The 18552-nt window shown below is 43.6% G+C and overlaps 1 protein-coding gene across 1 annotated transcript in view; it reads right to left on the bottom strand.

Annotated features, from left to right (window-relative positions):
* Positions 1–11453, bottom strand: part of USP22 (ubiquitin specific peptidase 22) — a 63607-nt gene extending 52154 nt beyond the window's left edge. Inside the window, exon 1 of the mRNA XM_063314797.1 lies at positions 11241–11453. Coding sequence (XP_063170867.1) covers positions 11241–11366 — 126 coding nt within the window. The 5' untranslated portion in view covers positions 11367–11453. The remainder of the gene's footprint in view (positions 1–11240) is intronic.
* Positions 11454–18552: the final 7099 nt, after the last annotated feature.

Genomic DNA, 18552 nt, shown 5'->3' with positions numbered 1-18552 from the left:
GAGAAGGCTGAAAAAAGTTGGGCTGTTTGTACCTTTACTGGACACAAGGTAGGAAGGACTCTTGCCCCTCTGCTGCCACAAGGCCTTTCGCCCTGCTCATTCTTTTAGTCCTGACTTCCTGCTGTGGCACGGCTACTTCGTAATGCTGCTGCTTCCAGTGCCACCATTTATCTGGGGGGCAGTGGAATCCTTCCGCTTAATGCTGGTTTGTGCGAGAGATAAGGCAACTCATAACCTGAGCATTTATATTCCAGTAAACTGTGGATGGAGGAGGAGGAGATCTGCAATATCGCATCCTGGGGCTTGTAGCTTTGACATATGAAACTCCACTTCTTTTTCCAGGAGTTGCAAGCAAAAATAGGAAGTATAAAAAAGTTTTATTAAAAACAAAAGGGAAAGTAAAACTTCCTTTTAACTTTAGGCAGCCACATGCATGTACAACCACATACAGATGGACAAAGTAAGGATAACAGCATTACAATCATAAACAGTGGCTTAAACATCAATGCCTCATAAATGCTACAGGCACAGATCCCCAGCGGGTAGGAATGAGCATCAGAGAGTATAACCTGAAGCAAAAGTACAAGAAGTTAGCTTGTTTGGCACAACTATGATAAACTTGAGATATAAAAGTAACCAGAAACAGTTAAGCAGATGCAGTCACCATATCAAGAGTCCCAATAAAGCAAACTGATTCACACCTTACGACAAATATTAAAAATCTTGCAGAAAAATAAAAAACAAATGGTAAGATTCCATACTATAACCCTAACAACATTTACATAGCATAGTACATTTATTATTCATTTACATGGGTGGGCTGAGATTCTCCCATATAATACTCCAATTTCTAAAGCTATTGATTACAAATGCAATTCAGGGTGCTGCTTGTCACCTTTAAAGCCCCTCATGGCTCCAGACCTGGATATCTACAGGACTTCTCCCATCCAATAAGATCAAGAAGGACCCAAGGAGTCAAGCCTTATTAGCTGCAACTCTTCTTCTATGGCACAGTTTACCTCCAAAGGTTGGACTAGCCCCCATCCTATTGAGTTTTAGGAAGCCCATAAAAACTTGGTTTTTAAAGAAAGCCCTGAGAGGGATCTGGCATTTATAATTTATCAGTTTTATTTGTAATTGTACTCGCTACTGTAAGTTGTATTTTTGTGATATTGTTTTGTTTTAATCTTCTTGCTGAAAGAAAGGAATGTAAGCCCACTTGGAGTCCCTCTGGACTGGAGTAGCATATAAGCCACAGTAAATTAAAAGCCCTATTAAAAACATCAGGACTTTACTACCCTGATATTAAGTCACAATTTTTATTAAAAAAATAGTAAATAATTAGATAGATGCTAATGATAAGCTCTTATAAAGTGTTACCTAGGAGTTTTAAAATGTATAATGGCTCCAATTTCTGATATTTAGCATTGCCTCTCACAAAACTATGGTTTTAAAGGAAATGTTTTAAGCCCATAGTGCAGCGCTAAATTGAGAACATTCCTCTTAGTAAATACCAACACGGTTTAGTGGTTTAACCACTCAGATGAAGGAATACACTCAGGAATGCTGTTTTGGAGACTTCTATGTACCATCATTAGTTGCATTATAATAAGAAATGCCATAGGATTTCCATGAACAAACTAAGGGTCCTTGAACAACGGTTTGTACAGAAAGCAGTCAGGCACAGAACCAGCTTTCATTAATCACAGCTCTGATGGTTTACTGTTTAAACCTGCAATGGAATCCCACGCCTATTGACTTGGAAAGAAGACTCAGCGCAGTGATGCTTACTTGGAATAAGATTCTGGGAAAGAGAAGCATGTTGAGAAGATATGCTGAGTCAGCACTTCTATCATGTTTTAGAACAGGGTTTTAGGGTAGAGGAATGATAACAGTTAAGTACACCACATCCTACCTGCGGAACTGTCAGCGTTAAGACATGGACGCATTTTCAAAAAGCATAGGGCTTCACAGATTTTCTATGTAGTTGTAAAACAGTCACTCACAAATTATATGTAACACAGTAATAGCAGGAAAATAATGGAAGAAAGATGGGAAATAATATTTCCATACTGCACTAAACACTACAGTTCTAATCACTGTGGATCTTGTGGAAGTGCAGTAAAACCGCACAATTTGAATTCCAAGTTTCAGCATTCTTTCTTTAAAAAACCTGCTTCAACAAATGCATGGTTGGGAAGATACATTTCTTAGTTTTACAACTTGCAAGAACTATGAGCATCATGGCATCTCTCAGAAACCAAATGGGCTGAACAGGATGTAGCTGCCCTGAAATTTCCTTGCCCTCTCCTTATGAGTACCAAAAGCAGAATTACAGAAACATGCTCATGTATAAACTTGCTAAAGTACACTAATAGTAAAATTCAGCTTTCCTTAATGCAGAATTGTTCAAATATAATTAATTAAAATACTATTACAACCTGGTGCCCTCAAGAGAAGTTAGAACGACAAGTCTCAGAATTTCTAGACACTGATCATCTGCACAGAAATTCTGGGAGTTATATTCTCAACTTATCAGAAGGCTACCCAGTTGAGGAAAAGTGTGCTAGATCATTTTACGGTGAAGCCTTAAATTATGAATTCAGCAGTTCTCTTAACAAGAATAGAGCTCTATCAGCATCTTTGTTCAGTGAAAAGGGGAAGTGAGAAATAGATGAGTCTGTGTACTTATCTGAAAATCTGTTTTACTTGCCAAGATTCGAGGCTATCTTAAAAGTGTTTTCATATTCAAAGTGATTCATACTGAGTTTCTGTTCCACAGCAATAAGCTATAGTAGAAACACAGAATCATATAAAAGCAACACTTGGACGAAGAAATCAGAGTTCATGATGTTCCTAGCACCTATAAAATTTCTAACAACTATAATCTGGACACAAAATGGGGCACACTAAAGAAAAGCAAGGACAAAACTGTTTTATATATTCACTTTCATTATCACATACAGGACAGAGCTACCTCAGAGAATCAAGCAATCATGTAAGAGAAGTATACACAATTTATTCTCAATGGTGAAAAAGTGACCCATTAGTCACACCCAATTGCAGGAGGAGCCAGCAGGGAAACTCGTCAACTAAGACATGCGTTAGGATGTCCATGATGTCCCAACATGGCTGCAGAGCAGACAGACAATTAAATAGGCTGAAACAGCTGCATCCTTTCTGCAGGTCCTTCTCCTTTCAGAACATTGGCTAACATGCACAAACTGTTTGCTGACTTTGTCCTGCAGTGCATCACTGCAGCAGCCAATTTCATATGGGAACACGATGACTGCCAATAGCTAGTGGTATGTTTTAAGACAGATTATAAAAATTGATTACTTTACCTCATCGTTCCTCTGTGTCAGCAAGTCATGGCAATGTTTTACAGTATTCTATTAAGTAATGTACCGATAGAATCTTCAGGCACACGTGACTTGAACAGTAATGCAGCAGCCAAAGTAAGTAGCCTTACTTACCTGAAACTAAGTGGGTTATTCTACTGCACTTAATGCTGCTAAGATGTTATTTACAAGATAAGATCGCACTGCAGGAAAATAGTATTTTCCTAGGATTTGGGGTGATGTAAAACAGAAAGCTATGCTTTGGGGAAGCCTGCCTATTACTCCAAGTTGCATCTTTTCACTTAAATGAAATGTAGATCAAACCTTTAGAAATTCACTGCACCTTTTTCAAGCAAGCAAACTCTTCAATTCTGATTTGTTTAAGCACTGTAAACTGTCTGCAGGAAATGTAAACTTAATTAGCCCACATCAAAGCCAGTGCAGTGCTACTAGTAAAAAAGATAGCTGGAATACAGTTCTCATATGATTTATTGAGGCAGCACAAAAGAGCAAAAAGAAAATCCTAGAAATGTCTTTTAAAAGGAAAAGGAAACATTACACCATTTACATTGGATTAAGGCTTATTGAAGGCTTTCTGTAGCATAATGCTGCCCTCTATTAGCTGAACTATCATATTCTGACAACCTGAAGACTGTAGGATGCAGACCTTTAAAAACACAAAAAGGAAACAGCAATAAATCCAAAACCTTATAACTCTAGGAGGTAAGCTTCCAGAGCCTTACTCATTGTTTTATTACAAACTTGGGTAACACGTGACCCTTCAAAGTATTGGTTAGTGCAGTAAGGAAGTGCTTTTCAACAATATAGCACCACATAATCATAACATATGGTATGGAAGAGCAACGCTGATCTATCATGTTGATCTCTGGTAATAAGGAGATATATTAGGATGTTACAGGAAGTAAGATCCAAACATTTCAACTGACATAACGGAGATTAAATGTTATACCAAGCATCCTAGTGGTATTAGTCCAAATTTCGTCTTCTTTTAAACAGTACTAAATATTATAATTAAGGTGAAAGAATTAAAAGCAGCCATTACCAGATGAACATTTACTACAATGGACACCCTCCACACCCCTACCCCCAAACAAAACTGGACTTAGGTGTACCACACAGGGCTTCTGTGCACAGGATATAAACAATCGCCACAAGTCTGTTGGCTCTAGAATACATTGATATCACTGCAAATGATGTAACAAATTGTAATGAAATATGAATTAATAATCCCGAAGCTTATGCTTAAGGATTTATATTCAGCATCTTCAAATTCTCTAGAGCGGTGACTTCTATATCTATGTCCTCAGACAGAAACCTTTGAAGTTTCTAATGGGGATAGGCAATTACTAAACCAACTGCAATACTTTGAGTTCATTAGCAGCACAAAGGAAATAAAATCTGAAATAGTACTATTTTAGGCACATCCACTCAGACTGTCATGCATCTAGCGATGGCCAATTTCTATATTTTCAGAATGAAGTCAGTGACATATAACAGTAGTTCTGGGGCACATAAATTTCAGCCCTGCCACATCCTAATGCATAAACCCTGCAGAAGACAGACAGCAATAAAGTGTGAAAATGAGACATACAAATACCTCTTTGAAAATTATTTCTTTCATTTTAAGCCGACTACAGGAAAATGTTGTATATTATATTTTAACAAACAAACAAAAAATCTGAAGGAGCCATAGGAAGTGGAGGGTGGGTGTCAAATAGGACCATTCTGCCAGCATATCTAGGCCACACACCTTCAACTTTTTGTCTTGTTTGTGTTATTTTGGATTCAAAGTGGTCTGCTGCGTTCAGGAGAAGTTTTAAAGCAGGAGTGGACCTCCTGTTGGTGGCAAAGCATTATTCTTAATATTCTGGGGAGGTTGAGTACTGCCCCATGTGTTGAGCCACATCGTATTTATGAGTGGGGTTCAATTTTGGGAAGGAGTTTGAGGAGATTAACTGGGACATGCCTACTCTAAAAGTTACAGTACAGTTTACATGAGTTTCCCAATTAAAGATAATGACAAACTGTACTGTCGTTTTTCAGTAAGAATGAACTTTATCCGTGCTGCCAGAATAATTTTCAGTGTTTACAGAATTGGGAGATAAATGTTTTAAATTAAGGAACGTCCAGCTTTATTTCTTAGCTGCTGTTGTATGACATGGTATAATACTGTCCAATCAGAGAAACAATTAAAATCAATTGAATAGCTAACCAGGAAGTTATTTCTCTAAGTAACTGTTTGGTCAACAAATGTTATAGGTTCATTCATTGGATGAAAAAGCAGAAAAGCAGAAAAGATCTGGGTTTTGCTCAATTACTCAGTGGGAATAGTGGCAACACACTTAGCCTTTAATCTTGAATTCTGCATGGACCAGAAATTTTTAATGAAAGATGAGATTCAGGGATTACGACAACTGTCCATAGCAACTTCCATAACATTGCTAAAAAATCATTTCCATTTAACAGGAATAATGACCCTGAAAAAAATTATATTAATAAAAAAGTTATGAAGAAGTTAGTCTCCCTGGCATGCAAAAGTCCCACAAAGTCATACCCTTAACTGCATATATGAACATGTAAGCAACTGAAGAAAATCATCATTTATATACAGATATTTAAAAGCACATTACAAGTAAACAAGAAATGGAACAGATGATCAAGACTCAAATAGGAATCTTGTACATTAAAACAGTCTGCTCTACCAAATGTTTACAATAAGCTAGATGCATGAATGCTCTACTTTAAAAGAAGACACCATGGAAGACATCAATATTCATGAAATGTTCACGGCAATAGATCTCCCTCTAAAACTAATGTGGATAATTATGGCATACACAATGGGCATATTTGATGTCCAAGACAGTGAAGGTACACTGCCTAATGGCGATCATATCCTTCACACACTAGGTGGGGAAAATTTAATCCTTCTCCACAATGGTCAGATATCTCATCAAATAATCGTTTGTCAAATTAAATGGGAGGTTGCCCTTATCCTCACTCCATCAACTCTATCTGACAGAAGCATTCAGAACACATAGAACATAAAGACAAACTTCCCCACAAATAAGTACTTCCTTTTATAGAAGATACAGTCACCAAAGGAGCTAAATCTCTCCATTCCAGAAAGAAACACTGTGAACCACCCAGGGTCCCCCGAGAGGGGAAATGGGCAGTAATAAAAATAGGACAAATAAATAAACACAAATCCTGGAAGCTATAGGCAAACAGGTTAATTTCTTTTGTCTTGCTCCTTCCTGTACAGTTTCTGGTTAATTCCATTTACATTACTTTTCTGATCACACAAGCAGCAGAACATTTTGAGTGTCCAGAATACTTATCAACTTCTCATGCCTCACTTCCCTTCCAGTACTGTAAATTCATAACTTGATGGCTGTTCTCATTTCACTAAAGATGCAACTTTCCCTTATTTATTTACTTTCTCTTACAAGAATGTTATAACTGAACAGCACAACCAGATGCAGTGTTATGCCCCAAACCTATTACCTATAACAAAGCACATAGTTGAGTTACACAAGGAATACATGGATTTGCAGAACTGTCACAGAGAACCAAGAAGACCAACTGAGTTCAGCTCTTCCATTTCAATAAGTAGTTCAGCTCTTCCATTTCAATTAAAAATGACAGAGTCACAATGCTCCCTTATCTCCTTTAACCAAATTAATTTGATTATACAATAACAGTGAAAAACACTTATCAAATGAAGAGAAAAGAAATAGCTGGAAACTAAGTAGGAGACTAGAAATTTGTGTGAGAAAAAACAAATATATGTATGTGCATATATAAAGAATAGAGCTGAACTGATGCAAAGAAAGGAATTATCTTGGGCAAGAACAGGTAAAGAGAGCAAGACAACAATGTTTATGATCAGCTATTGCTGTAACAGTTTCCATAGTGCAAAAAACACCTAAAATTTTAACATCTAAAATGCATATAAATGAAGCCACCCACTTGCCTGAACTATGGCAGTTACCTTATCTAAACAATTCTGAGGCAAAATTATATAAACAAAAGAGTAAATAAACATGGTCATTTTAAATCCTAGGCTGTCAGTGCAGAACAGACACAACATAATCCTCAATTTGTAATTCAGCTATGGTTTATCCATGAACAAAGAATGTCTCCTTAACTTTTTAATTTTAAGTACATTTTCATACCTGATCCAGTAATCCTATGGTATTTTTATACCCAATGCTGAATCCTATGGTATTCAAGTTCAAGTTAAAATTACCAGCCACTTCCAACACATCGATAGGATTTAATAACAAAACAATTTTTCTCATATGCATCATAGAGAACAGTAAGTTAGAAGCAGCAGTTAATAAATTCTGCATGGGTCACCATGCGAGGAGCAACCAACCACTGGTGAAGTATGGATATTATATTAAGTGGTGAATTCTGGAATAATTATTATGTAAAAAAGAAAAGTACAGCAGCATCCTGACTTTCTTTTTACCTACACAAGAAGCTTTACCAAATATTCATTAAACATTATAGAGAGAGAGAGATTTTAGTCAGGCAAAAAGGATTTAGGAGGACAAGTAGAATTCAATCTAGGTTGAAGTTACAAAGTGATCATATAAATTCTGTATCTCTTTGGGTTCCAAACTTAGGGTGTCAGCCCCAGATACTAATCTGGACATCCCTATAGGGCAATGAAGCTGGAGCTGAAATAAAATGAGCGTTTTACATAAAGTGGGGGGGGGGGTGGAATACAACAGCATGTTAAAACTGCTTGCTTTTGTTTAGAATATGCCACACAGTACTGGCTATTTCTACTTCTAAAGAAGTCAGTGTATATATAGTTCTTTAAAGAAAACAGCAATACAAGGAACTTACAATAATAGTAGCATAATTATTTCTGTCTCACAGGTGGCAGCCACATAACATTTGTGCATTTTAGCTGCTTATTTGGGCTGTGTGTGTGTTGTTGTTTTTTTACTATGGCTTCAGTCATGGTAGAATGTAATCTTCATGAATCCCTACCATCATCTCTGCAACAACACTGCTATTCCCATTTCATATTGCAAGCAGACTTCCAAAAACTATCAAAGTAATTATTATCCTCAGATGGAATACCGTCAATCTAAAATATGACACTAGGAAGATGCAGTACTAGCTATTCTAATGAGAGGTCTGAGAAAGGATTCTTTCGAAAAACAGGCCTAGCATTACTATCTTCTCCTTGGATCAAGCACAGATTTTCCGAAGTTCTTAGATACAAACCATAGAGATAACCATACAGTAAAATTTGTTCCAGATGTCTGCCCTTACATTTCTTAAATCTGTGAAATCATGAAATCTTCACCACAATGCATATGCTGCCAATGCTTACTAAATATTACCAAGACAGAACAAAATAAGAAACAACTACTCTGAATGTTCTGGTCTGAGGTATATCTGATTTCTCAAAATAGACTCTCTGACTCGTCAAAAAGAGATTGCTATTATACATTCTAAGCACACTGCAGTTCTTGTCATGTAGTGACTTGCACTAACACGGGCATGAACAAAAAAATTGAAGTGAAAGGCAGCCTTCATTTTCTGTAATATAAAGAAGCAATGGATTAACAACTAAGATGAGACAGGCATACTGTATGAGGAAGAGGGCAGAACAATGGAAATAAAAAAGCAACACAATACAGTAACAGCCTTTTGAAAAATGTAAAGCAATAAGCAGTGTAGACAACCAAGTGAGAAACAAAAATTGACTCCTTCCGCCCCCTACAGTTTAGTTGGATATCAAGATGTTTAAGATGCAAGACCCAGAAATAAAAATGGGAGGTTAATCCTGAACGTTAAATGACACAATTTTTCATTTATTCCCTGGATAATCCATAGTAATTTGCCTTCTTTTGCCACCACTGGTTTTCGAGTTTTTGAACAGCATTTTATAAAATCAGTACTCCATACTACAGCTGTTATATCGAATTTCTACATGATCTCCTCTCCCACAGAATTCTCAGTGTCTGAGTATAGCGCTACCTCAGAGCTCACTTAAGCTGTTTTTCTCTTTATATTTGTGTAGCAAATTAGATAAAAGCAACGGAGATCTTTCTGACAAAGCATGGTTTCCAAAATTCCTATCACAATATCCAAGAACATCTTCAACAAAGCAGTATTAGATAGCAAGACATCACAGAAGAAAATGCTTATACATTTAGTTTATTTCACTTTTTCACCCCCAATGCTAGAATTATGAATGTCAAAGTACACCAATTATTTAAAATGTTAAAAGGAAAAACTAGCTAGTTTAACAGTTTACATATAAAGATACTTTATAGAAAGGCTTTGACACTTCAGATTGGAAGCAGGGATTTGCATGTAGGAAACCCCTATTAAAAAAGCACAACATAAAGAAATCTGGACAAAGACCTTTCCCTTACAATATGCATTTGCTATTTGCAAGAAAAAGGTGGGCATTTCTGAGGGAGAATGGAGGGAATTAGAGTTTTTAAAAATGGTACCCCAGTCTATGATCATTCTTCTGCATGTGCAGATTTGTCTGCCAATTACTAACGGAAACTTCTACAACCTAAGTACCGAGCAACTATCAAGGCCCCAAAATTTACCAAGACTTGATTTTAGAAATTAGGCAATTTATTTCAGTTTTACATCTGAGAAATATGACTGCCCCAAAAATAATTGTCACATGGGCAACCACGACCACCTACGATCTATGTTTCAAATGACATCTACATGCAACTGACAATCCCTCTAAAATTCTATTCTGTCATACTTTTTTTAACTTTGCACCTCAGAACCTGACATTAATGCAGCCCTGCCCCTTAAACTTTGGCACTGGCTCCTTCAAAAAAGAAAAAGCCTTAACGTCAAAAACCAGAATTATAAATCATTTTATCCAGCAGCTGCCTTTTGTATTCTGGATTGCTTGAGTCTGCTCCCCTGCAGTACACATGCACATGTTTTCATGGCATGCGGTGCGTTATGTTAAAGGCGAGACGGCCTCTGCAACCCACCACTGGACGAAAGCCCAGTGGACAAGAAATCCCTGTTTAGGAGCCTGGTCCAGCGTCCCTCCCGGCGCATCCTGGACGGTAATCTATGCGCTGAAACAGACCCCCATTAAGCATTTCCCTTCTCACTTCCTGCAAAACCCACGGGTTACATTCCCCCCACCCACCCACTCACCCACCCACTTTTACGTGGCTGCCCGGCATCTTTCAGAAAAACCCCTGCCCGCCTGAAGCGAGGCGGAGAAGAGAACTACTTCCAGCTATTGTACTGCGGGCCACCACGGCCGGCTTCCTCCGGCTGCCGGGAAACCTCAGGTCCAGCCGCGGCCGCTCCCCCTTCCTCCGCGCTCCCCATCAGGGGCCCGAGGCAGCCCCCTCCCTCTTCCCCTCCTCCGCCTGCGCGCTCCCCGCCCACCTCCCCCGTCGCGACGAGCTCGGCAAAGCCACCCACGGGACGATTGGGGGGGGGGAATATCGACGAAAGCCCCTTCCCCTTTGCGGGGGGAGGAGGGCCCGCTCTCTCCCTCGCCGAGCAGACCCGCCGGACTCCGGGGGCGGCCCGAGCAGGCCGGGCGCGCTCTCCGGCCCCGGCTGCTCCCGCTCTGCCCTCCCACGTTCCCTCCCCCTCCAGGCGGGCTCTGCAGTCGCCCGATTCCGGGAAAGCCCCCCCCGCCCTCGGGCAGCCGCCGCCGCCGCCGCCGCCGGAGGAAGAGGAGGCTGCGCCCCTCGCTCCCTCCCCCAAACTATGAGGACTAGAAACGCGCCCGGGCTGCTGCGGGCGCGCCGCCCCTGCCGAGCCCCGCGGGACCGGCCTCCTTCGGGGAGGGGGCGCGGGGGAGGAGGGGGGAGCCGCCCGCGGGACGGGGGGGCGGGCGCGGCTCACCTTGCGCTTCCTGGTCTCGGCCGAGCCGCTCCACACGAAGCACTGGTAGATCACCCGCAGGTTCTGCTTCCAGTTCTCCACCTTGAAGCCGGTCACATGGCAGCACCCGGCGGCCGGCGGACTCATCTCCGACCCCCCCACATCAATCCGCCCGCCCCGCCGGCCTGGCTTCGGCTGCTACGGCGCGGCGGGGGGGCCCCGCGGGGCTGGGGAGGGGCCGCGGGGAGCCCCCCGCCGATGGGGGGAGAGGCGGCGGCGGGTCTTCTCGCGCCGGAGGGGCCGCTGCGGGCCGCCCCCCCGTCTCTCCCTGCCTGCCTGGCGCGCTCCCTCAGGGCGGCGCGGCCGACTGCAGTGCCGGGGAGCGGCCGCTCGCTTCCTCCCTCTCCTCGCCGCCGCTTCGCCTCAACCCCGCCCCCGGCCGCGGCTGCTGCCGCCGCCGCCGCCGCCGCTTCGAACAAAGCGCCGACGACGACGGCAGCGGCGGCGCACAAAGCTGAGGGGAAGGCGGCGAAGCGCCCGAGGAGAATCTCCTGAGGAGAATCGCCGCCGCCGCCGCCGGGTCGCGCGCCACTACCTCATGGAGGCCTCGGGGGAGGCGGCGGCGAGGGAGAGGGGGAAGCCCTGGCAGCCGCGGGTGTCGCGGCGGCGGCGGGCGAGGAGGGGTGTGTGCTGGTGCTGGTGCCGCCGCCTCTTCGCCGCTTCCCTCCCCCGAGTCGAGCACGGCTCTCCTGTCTCTTTAAATCGTGCCTCGTCGCCGCCCCCCTTCGCCGCCCTGAATGAGCCCGTCCTCGTTGGAGAGCGCGCGCGGCAGGCTCCGTTCAAGCGGCGCCGCCGGGCCCGAGCGGGACAAACCAATTGGGAAAGGAGGGGGGGAAAGGTAAGGAGGAGGAACGGAGGGAGGGTAGGAGGAAGGAGTGGAAAGAGAGAAAAGGGGGAAAAAAAAACGTCGGCCCTGAACCGCGAGGAGGGCCGCTGATTGGCGGCGCGGGGCGTAGGTCCCGTCTCTCGGCCGCTTCTCATTGGCGGGCGCCGCCTTCCCTTACAGCGGGATGGAGAGGGGGACGCGAGAAGAGGCGGGTTGAAGGCGCCGGAGCCCTCCCTCCGCCGCGTTTGATTGACAAAGGAAGTTCTGGCGACGGCGAAAGGGGGGGAGGGAGGGAGAGAAAGTGGGCGCGGATTGGCGGCGCCGGCCGCCGCTCTCCCTGCCGAAGCGGCGTGCGCGGCGGAGGATTGGCCGGGAGGAGAGTCACGGGGGTAAGCGCCGCCCCCTGGGAGCGCCAGTCGAGATGGGCGGGGGCCGGCCAGCCAGTCAGCCGGCGGGCAGGGCCGCTGTCACATCCGCTGGAGGCTTTGCGGGTTCTCGGTGATCCCAGTGACTCCCTGCAAGGAGGGCGGAGCTGCGCGGGCTCAGCCTGGTGCTGCTCCACTGACTCTGCTCGGAGAGCGTGGCCCAGCCCAGAGGCTTCAGCTGCGGAGCCCGGCTCTGCTGTACGACCGCGGGCACGTGCAACCCCCCCCCCCGGCTGCGTTCTCACGACCATCGGATCCGATCGAATCTGACAAGGCGTTCGCCGGGCCGGTCCTGAGAACGCAGCCAGGGAGGTTTGGGGAGCGGATCCGTGTCGGGCAAATAGGCTAACGAAGTAAACCATGAGTCAACCTAATGTGGGAAAAGTGGCCTGTCTTGGCCTGCTTTTCAAGGGCAGTGTCCTTGCTCTGCTGGGTTTCTTGCCTCCACCGGATGTGGGGAGGCTTTTGGGGTTTGTGCCCTCCAGTTTGGGCATTTGAAATTAAAGCACAGCCTTGGGAATGGTACAGGACTGGAACAGCAGTCAAGACAGGGAGAGAGAAAACTTAATGGTAACTCAAAAAGGCTCAACTTTGTGCCTATTTAAATGCCTTTGGGGCTCAGAAGTGCTCCCACCTAGGTAACCAAAGTCTTCAGTCCTCATTTATATATTTTTTTCTAATCAGATGGACAGATATAACTCATCGGTAAAATCTGAAACTTCAAGGCCACACTTGCGCAGCCCACTCAAACTCTCCAAATGTGGGGGCTGAATTCTGAGCATGACAGAAGGGGAGGTCTGTCCAATATCTGGGGAGCAATTCAGTCAACAGGATTTAAGTTTAATGACATTTAAACTGAACCAAACACAGCCTGGGCCCCAGCCCCACCCACTTTGGGACCACAGGGCCGCTTCAGAGCCAAATGTGGCCCTTGGCCCTATCCAAATTACACGCCTGGTATTGCATGCAATATATAATAGCAGCCTCTGTTACCTCTGACTTGGAAAGATCTCAGATCCTGCAACCCAGGGAGATGCAATTTGGTCTCAGCCACTGGATTTGGGGACAGATGGATTGATGGGCAGGTCTCCATGGCCTGCGATAAATCGCTGGGTGGGGGAAGCAGCCACAGGGGGAAAGCTCTTAAGTTATTCAGGGAAGAATGTGGTTAAACAACAAGCTGAAAATCAAAGCCTCCTCTTGCACCCTGAGCAGCTGAGGGGATCGAGTTACACACCTGGGCAGAGTTTATTCCTCTTCCCCACCTCCATGGGGAGGCCAGCACAGCCCACCGCCAGTAATCTGACGAGCCTTAATTCCCAGCATTTGAATCATTAGCTTCCAGGATTTTCCTGGCTTCCCTAGGCAAAGCCATTAAGGGCCTGATAATGTGCACCTTGATGCCAGCTGCCTGCAAGTGAGCACGGGGTTCCATAGCCTTGGGGGAGTGCAGGAATCCACAAGCTTTCGGGCTCCCAGATGATCTCCAGCCTTGGTTTGGATTCAGTCTCCCCCATGATCCAGTGCTCTCTGGCTTCCCAGAGACAGGATCCAGGGCCAATCTTTTCCCATGTGGCGTATGCTCTTTCTCAAAATGCAAACATTTCTTTCTATCCATTTTCCCATCGATGAAATCGACAATTAGTAAGTAGAACCAATCTCTTTGGGAACTGTTTCCAACTGCAAGCATCGGGCCTTGTTCTGTAGTTATCTTGGCTTATAACCACCTGGCTTTGGGCACTAAATGAAGCCCTTGCTTAAACCTGGTTTATTGTATAAGCCCCAAGTGGGTGGATTTGCAGAGTATACTAAGCTGCAACAGTGAAGGGTGGAATTTGCACATTCTGTTTAAAAGCCATCATGAGATTCGATTTTATACCAGTGGGTAGGCCTAAATATTTATTTATTTTTATCCCGCCTTTATAATTCTTATAAATAACTCAAGGCACCAAACATACCTAATACTCCTTCCTCCTCCTATTTTCCCCACAACAACAACCCTGTGAGGTGGGCTGGGCTGAGAGAGAGATTGGCCCAAGGTCACCCAGCTGGCTTTCATGCCTAAGGCGGGACTAGAACGCACGGCCTCCTGGTTTTTAGCCCAGCACCTTAACCACTAGACCAAACTGGCTCGTGCTCCTCATTTGGGTGGGTGTGAGTGATTTCCTCTTTTCCTTTCCTTTCCTTTGTGGCTGGAGAGAAAAGAATATTCCTTTTTGCAGTCTCCAGATCATGGAATAGCAGACAGCAAGTCCCTTTCAACTCTGGTGGCAGGAATAGTGGAAAATCAATGTTCATCTAGGAGGAAGAAGATTGCAAAGCAGGAAGACATGCTGACCTTGAGAAAGGAGGAGTTTGTGAATTTAAAACTGGCTGCTATTTAAATTCTCCAACAGCTTTTTTGCCAAACCAAGAAGGAAAAGATCCATTGTTTTCTAAAGCGTCTTAAAGACCTGCCACCATCAAAGGAAAGTATTTGCAGTGGGAGAACAGTGGGTTTTTTAAAAACGCTTAAAAGGTTTTCCATGTCCTTTTTTTTTTTCCAGGCATGGGAAACATGGAAAAAAATTCAATTCTTCACTGCAGCAATCCAGCCAGCCACATGCTTTGAAAACCAGAGCTTTAAAAAGCAAGCTGGCGGGTGGGTGTGAACAAGTGTGGGTGAGCTGCTAACTCAGCCTAGCATCCAATTATACCGCCTTTTTCTCTCTAGCATCAATAAGTATTTCTTCCTCCCCTCCCCAAACTCACTGCCATGGGGAATGGCGAAAAGAGGCAGATAAGGAAAGGGCACCCGGAGAGCTGTGTGTGTTTGCTGGATTTTTTTAAAGGCACACTGGGAGTGAAGAAACAGCTGTGCCAACAACTTATGGATCAACAGCAGCATCTACTGGCAAAGGGAGGGACTCAGCCTTGGTTAATAGGCTCCGCAAAGCTGCAACTACAGCAAATACAAACGAGCCTTAAAACAATAAGAGAATTTTCTCTGGCCCTTAGAAAAGAAACATGAAGGGCATTGACAGCCTGAACTGTCACCAGATTGGTTTCAGCTGCATATGTTGCACAAAGCAACCATGGTTGATGCAAGCAAGCATCCATTAAGCAAACTCTGCCTTGGGAGGCTTTTGCAAACCAGCCATTGAGTGATTCAGGGATGTATCTATCTAATGGGGAGAGAACAGAAAAGTCTAGAGCAGCCTTTCTCAACCTTTTGACCCTGGGGGCACTCTTGAAATATTTTTCAGGCCTTGGAGAAGGAACCCTTGCCCATTCAGGCTCAAAGATAGGCCAGAAGTTACAAAATAATTATATTCGTTTCATGGGTAGGCCTGTCTAGATGCATTAACAGTGTTCTTCAATTGAAAACAAAGGATGAAACTTACCTCTTGAATGTGAAGTTGCCCAAATTTGAAATAATTTTTTAAATAAACCGTGATCTCCCAGGGAATCCCTAGTGACCTCTCGCAGAACCTGGGGGTGCCGCGGAACCCTGGTTGAAAAACCCTGCTCTACAGATTTGATTAATGGCTTCTTCTGTTACATGGAATGATGAGAAAGGGGGAATTTGATAGGGAAAGGGAGAGCCTACGGGGTGTAGTATTCAAGATTCCGAACTAGACGTGAGGAGGTTCTAAATCCAGGTCCTAGTCCACTGTCAACCAGAGAAGCTCCCACGCATGACTTTGGGCCAGTCTACGTTGAAAAATCCATTGCAGTCCATTGGAGTTGGGTGGCTTATACATTCAAATAAATAAAATAAATGGGAGGAGGCATGCTGTGTGGTTCATTGACCAGGGTGTGGTTGAAAAAGAGGGCAGCCACAGTGATGCAATTGAAGCCCTGTCTAGGCTTCGACTGTACTAGCCCAGGCCCTTAATACAGCCTGCGGACACCCCTGCAATCAACTGTCATGGGGACTCCCTTACTTAATAGAGTAACTACTTTGCCCTATGTCCGTGAAGATTAATTTATTGTTGGCCTCTTGCTCCACATCAACTTTGTCCAATAGTCCATGGCTATATCCCATAACTGGAAACTGTCTCTGCACGAAGTCAAAATCCAAACATCTGTTTTGAGGACTAGCGCTTAATGCAACACACAATCCTTCCCGGGGAAGATTCACTTCTGCTCCCGCTTCATTTAGCAGAGAAGAAATCTGTAACTATCACAGACCCAGTCAGCTTCAACCAGCATGGCTAAATGCGGGGGTGAATAATGAGAAATATAATCTAACAATATTGGAAGGCGCATAGGTTCCCCACTCTTAATGGAGAGAATCATTTTGTGGCTTCTGTTTTACACTATTTGGCAATGTAAAAAAAAAAAAAACCTTGCCAAGCATACCAGTGTAAAGCCAGATTTTTCTTCCCTCTTTCTAAGGTAAGCTTAATAATATGTTTGGTCAGAGAGGGGTTGAGATTCAAACAAGCTTGAATATAGTTTTTACCGAGAGCGCTGGAGACAAACATTGCCCCAAACTAAGAAAATGTAAAAGTTACGGCATCTCTCAAATTGAGCTCAACTCCTGGTAATTTCATGGTCTCATTCATTCGTCAATAGATGTGTAAAGCTAGTTCCATACAGCAGCCTGGTTTTGCCAATTATGTGGGGATTTTACTTCAGCCTTGGCCCATCTCTTTTGAATTCAAAGGTAAACAGCCACCTAAACCATGAATGAGGTCACTCAAAAATTTCTTTGCTGTCTGATTTTATCACAGTCCAGAGAAAATTGGTACGCCTTAATCACATCAGTAAGGCATACGTGGAAATATTTAAAAAGTGTTCCACGCTGGTCTCTAAACAATGGTTTCAACATACTGTAGATCAAAGCATATCACAGATCAGATTGGAGCATTCAAGTATTATTGAACACCTGAAAATGCAGTAGTAATAGTAATAATAATGCAGCCCAAATGATTTTATAATAGAGGACTACAAACATTTATGGCACTTCATGAAGAATAAGCCCTAAGATTTTGTACAATACAAATCCAACCTAAGGGTAGGAAGTACAGAATAAACTTAAAAAGCTTATAACTTACATATGTATTTATGCCTTTCCTTCTTCCCTTCCTTCGGATCAGCCAAGCTGCTTGAATGATTTTAGATTTAACCCAAATATTGGACAATTAAGGCTGAATATTTACATATTTCAATCTTGAAATTTACTCCTGAACTTGATTTCTAAATAGACATGCCCAGGAGAATACAACTGTATTTTGAGATACCCTGTTTTGTCTAGCGGCCTTCCCATTTCAAACTGTGAACACAATTGAAATTAATCCTTCCCTCCTGGACTGATGCTAAAAGAGCAGTAATAAGGAGTATCCTGCTGGGGGAAAACATCCCTTAAGGGGAGCCACAGACTTTCACTCACAGGCAGGTGGCAATGGTGTGAACAAACAGAAGCTCTTTGCTGTGAAGTGAAGCACAGCAGCAGATGCTCCATTGGTAGGAATGTGAGACTGGAAGATAGTCCAGTGCAGGGTTTCTCAGCCAGGGTTCTGCGAGAGGCCACCAGGCGTTCCCTGGGAGATCAGGATTTATTTAAAAAATTATTTCAAATTCAGGCAACTTCACATTCAAGAGGTAAGTTTCATTTTTTATTTTTAGTTTAAGAACAGTTTTAATGCACATATACACGTCTACCCATGAAACAAATATAATAATTTTGTAACTTCTGGCCTAGATTTGAGCCTGAATGTGCAGAGCTTCCCCGAGGCCTGAAAAATATTTCAAGGGTTCCTCCAGGGTCAAAAGATTGAGAAAGGCTAGTCCAGTGTTTTTCGAACTTGGCAACTTTAAGATGAATGGACTTCAACTCCCAGAATTCCTCAGCCAGCACTTTATCCATATTATAGTCAATTTCACAACCCAGCCTTACTAAAGAACCCATTCTAATCAATATCACAATACAAGCTCAGTTTCAAAATGTGATTTAAAAAAGAACACTGTTAATTTTCCCTACTTTTACAAATAGCATGTAATTTCTCTTAGTGAGATTCCTCAGGTCGAACTGATA

The sequence above is a fragment of the Candoia aspera genome, chromosome 14 (assembly GCF_035149785.1).
Source record: "Candoia aspera isolate rCanAsp1 chromosome 14, rCanAsp1.hap2, whole genome shotgun sequence".
Classification (NCBI taxonomy): Eukaryota; Metazoa; Chordata; class Lepidosauria; order Squamata; family Boidae; genus Candoia; species Candoia aspera.
Note: the sequence above shows the minus strand (reverse complement) of the source record. Positions and strands in the feature narration are given on the sequence as shown.